Raw genomic sequence first — 3402 nt, 5'->3', positions numbered from 1 at the left:
GAAATGAAACTAAATGATAAATGGCTTACATGAATGGAGGAAATTGAATACCCTAACGAGTAGAGCACAAATCCAGAAAATGGCTTGGCTAACAAGACTTTTGGGGCTAATGAAAATTAATTATTCTATTGAAAGTCAAAGGAGCATGAGTACTTCATTTGAAAAGTCATTTAATAGAGATTACCACATGTTTGTCAAATGAGTTTCTTGAACAGCTTTTGTGGGCATTGTGTGTTATTTCCTTTTTCCAAGGAACAGATACAATAAATAATTCATTAATGATACAAAAGCATTCAATATCAGATAGCAGAAACTTTAATTCAAACAGGTTCGAAATTAATTAAATGCTATCCAATCTGAACTATCTGTGGAACATCTGGTATTAAATTATTTGGCATTACAATTTAACATTTTTAAGAAGGATTTTCCAACTCTGGTCAACACATTCTGGAACTCGATCTAGCATCATTATGGTTTTATGGATAGCTAATGAAAGCAATAGTGCCCACCTAAAGCCAAGGAGCTGTCCAAACAAGTTGTTTCAGACATTAAGACGGAAATTGAATTCAAGTTTTCCCATTCCCACACCTTTAAAGAATCCATCTACCAACCTCAGGAGACTCTAAAGTGCTGCAGCCTGACTAGACCTCTAAAATCAATGACTTTTGAAGCTCAATCAGTCCCCAAAATCTTCACCCCAGAGATCACAATCTAACTCGGTGGCCGAGGCGAAGTACCCGAAATCAGAACACTTTAGTGCAATCGAAATGATGTGCATCCGACCCTCCGGTCCGCCACCCTCCCCGGGAAGGCCTGATCCCCAGCTAGCGTAGCATATCGCGAAATTCATCAACATGTTACTAGATGAACAATTGTTCAACATGACAGGGACAAGGGCGTGGGGCTGGCGGGCCGGGACAAAACTTATTTAAATGCAGATGTCGGAGCCCAGAACGAATCACTCTGATTGCTGTCGCTGTTGGATTTACACGTCGTGAGTGTCGCCCCGTCCGCACATCCGCAATCCGTATCCGTAGTTCGCAGGAAGGATAACCGATCTGTCTGTATCCTTGCAGTGCCGCCGAGCCAAACTAGCCTAGAATGTGTGACGAAGAAGCATCAGCCCTGGTCGTGGACAACGGCTCCGGCATGTGTAAGGCCGGGTTCGCCGGAGACGACGCTCCCCGCGCCGTGTTCCCCTCGATCGTGGGCCGTCCCCGGCACCAAGGTGTGATGGTGGGCATGGGTCAGAAGGACTGCTACGTGGGCGACGAGGCGCAGAGCAAGCGTGGTATCCTGTCGCTGAAGTACCCCATCGAGCACGGCATCATCACCAACTGGGACGACATGGAGAAGGTCTGGCACCACACCTTCTACAACGAGCTGCGCGTCGCCCCCGAGGAGCACCCCGTCCTGCTGACCGAGGCGCCCCTCAACCCCAAAGCCAACCGCGAGAAGATGACCCAGATCATGTTCGAGACCTTCAACTCGCCGGCCATGTACGTGGCCATCCAGGCAGTGCTCTCTCTGTACGCCTCCGGACGAACCACCGGTATCGTCCTGGACTCCGGAGACGGTGTCTCGCACACCGTACCCATCTACGAAGGCTACGCCCTGCCCCATGCCATCCTGCGTCTGGATCTGGCCGGTCGCGATCTGACCGACTACCTGATGAAGATCCTCACCGAGCGCGGCTACAGCTTCACCACCACCGCCGAGCGCGAGATCGTGCGCGACATCAAGGAGAAGCTGTGCTACGTGGCCCTGGACTTCGAGCAGGAAATGGCCACCGCCGCCGCCTCCACCTCCTTGGAGAAGTCCTACGAGTTGCCTGACGGCCAGGTGATCACCATCGGCAACGAGCGCTTCCGCACTCCGGAGGCCCTCTTCCAGCCCTCGTTCCTGGGCATGGAATCCTGCGGCATCCACGAGACCGTCTACCAGTCCATCATGAAGTGCGACGTGGACATCCGCAAGGATCTGTACGCCAACAACGTGTTGTCCGGTGGCACCACCATGTATCCAGGTGCGTATATCTCCCACCTAAGACCTATTCGTCTCGTTCGAGTAGTACTAGGAACTATACTTCATTTTTTTTTAAGAGAAACCCTAAAACATTTTTCGGTTGTTTTAAAAATATCTCATGAAAAATGTTTCCGCAGAATGCCCAATCCGTCAGTCTTTCATGAACCAATGAACTACTACCCCAAGAACGCCATTGCTCCTAATTAAAGCCGATATAAATGCAATTAATTATGTGCACTCAAGTCGGATGGTTCACTGTTCTGTACCACCCCCTAATGCATTCCAATTCTGACTTCCTCAGGTATCGCCGATCGTATGCAGAAGGAGATCACCGCCCTGGCCCCGTCCACCATCAAGATCAAGATCATTGCCCCGCCCGAGCGCAAGTACTCCGTCTGGATCGGTGGCTCCATCCTGGCCTCGCTGTCCACCTTCCAGCAAATGTGGATCTCCAAGCAGGAGTACGACGAGTCCGGCCCCGGAATCGTCCACCGCAAGTGCTTCTAAGCACACGAGCAACTAGACCAAATCAACATCTCCTCGGGCGAGGCTCTGGTGCTTGTCTCTTGCGTAAGACACTCGACCAGCCACCGGCGCCCAGGATGAGGACGCAGTTCAGTGAAAAGTATCTTTAAAATTAAATTTAGTTGATGGAGAAGTTTTTAACATAGATAGAGAGAACTTGAGAAAGAGAACAGAAGAGAAAAAGAGCGGAAACGAGCGGAAACGCCTTCTTTTTTATTATCTTTGCTATTTTTATTTGATTTGACTCGGAATTTGTATTGCTTAATTCGCTCGCCAGCGAAAAAAGTCGCCAAAACAATCGGTTGTAACATACAATAAAAGCCAATAACCCATGTGAATCGAATCCATTTCGAACGTCACAGGAATGGAGGAGGAGGAAGCGACTCGGAATGCGTGCTGGGAAACTTTTCTAATTAGGCCTCGGCGAATGTCAATCAGGCACTTGGCCGGCCAAAACTTTTATTCTCGGACAGCTGGCATGGCAATCTCAGGGCGCGTATCTGTATCTCTGCATGCTCGTCTGTCACATTTTGTTTGACCTGTTCGGATGGATTTCGCACTCCCAGCGGGCGACGGGGGCCTGGGCAAAATGACTTCTGGAGGACAGACATCGTGTTTCTCAGTACAAGTAGAGGTGACAGTCTTAACTGACTCCCAACTGCTCACAGAACTTTCCGCCAACATAAATGTTTGTGCTCAACTTTTGGCTGCAAACTTTTCAGGTTTCGCCAAACTATTCATAAACCAGGTGCCAAAGACTGTTGCTTAATTAGTTGGGGCCAACTTGCCGCAATCGTCAAAGAAGAGTCAAACGGAGTTTATTGGTTTAATGCCTGCTAAGTCGCCATCAAC

At 49.1% G+C, this 3402-nt stretch overlaps 1 protein-coding gene across 1 annotated transcript; it reads left to right on the top strand.

Moving 5' to 3' along the window:
* Positions 1-904: 904 nt before the first annotated feature.
* Positions 905-2888, top strand: LOC108030823 (actin, larval muscle). The gene is made up of 3 exons (XM_017103940.2): positions 905-994; positions 1077-2026; positions 2327-2888. Exons 2-3 carry the CDS (start codon positions 1102-1104, stop codon positions 2530-2532), a joined length of 1131 nt encoding a protein of 376 aa, XP_016959429.1. The 5' UTR covers positions 905-994; positions 1077-1101; the 3' UTR covers positions 2533-2888.
* The last annotated feature ends 514 nt before the right edge of the window (positions 2889-3402 follow it).

This window comes from Drosophila biarmipes, chromosome 3L, assembly GCF_025231255.1.
Source record: "Drosophila biarmipes strain raj3 chromosome 3L, RU_DBia_V1.1, whole genome shotgun sequence".
Classification (NCBI taxonomy): domain Eukaryota; kingdom Metazoa; phylum Arthropoda; class Insecta; order Diptera; family Drosophilidae; genus Drosophila; species Drosophila biarmipes.
Note: the sequence above shows the minus strand (reverse complement) of the source record. Positions and strands in the feature narration are given on the sequence as shown.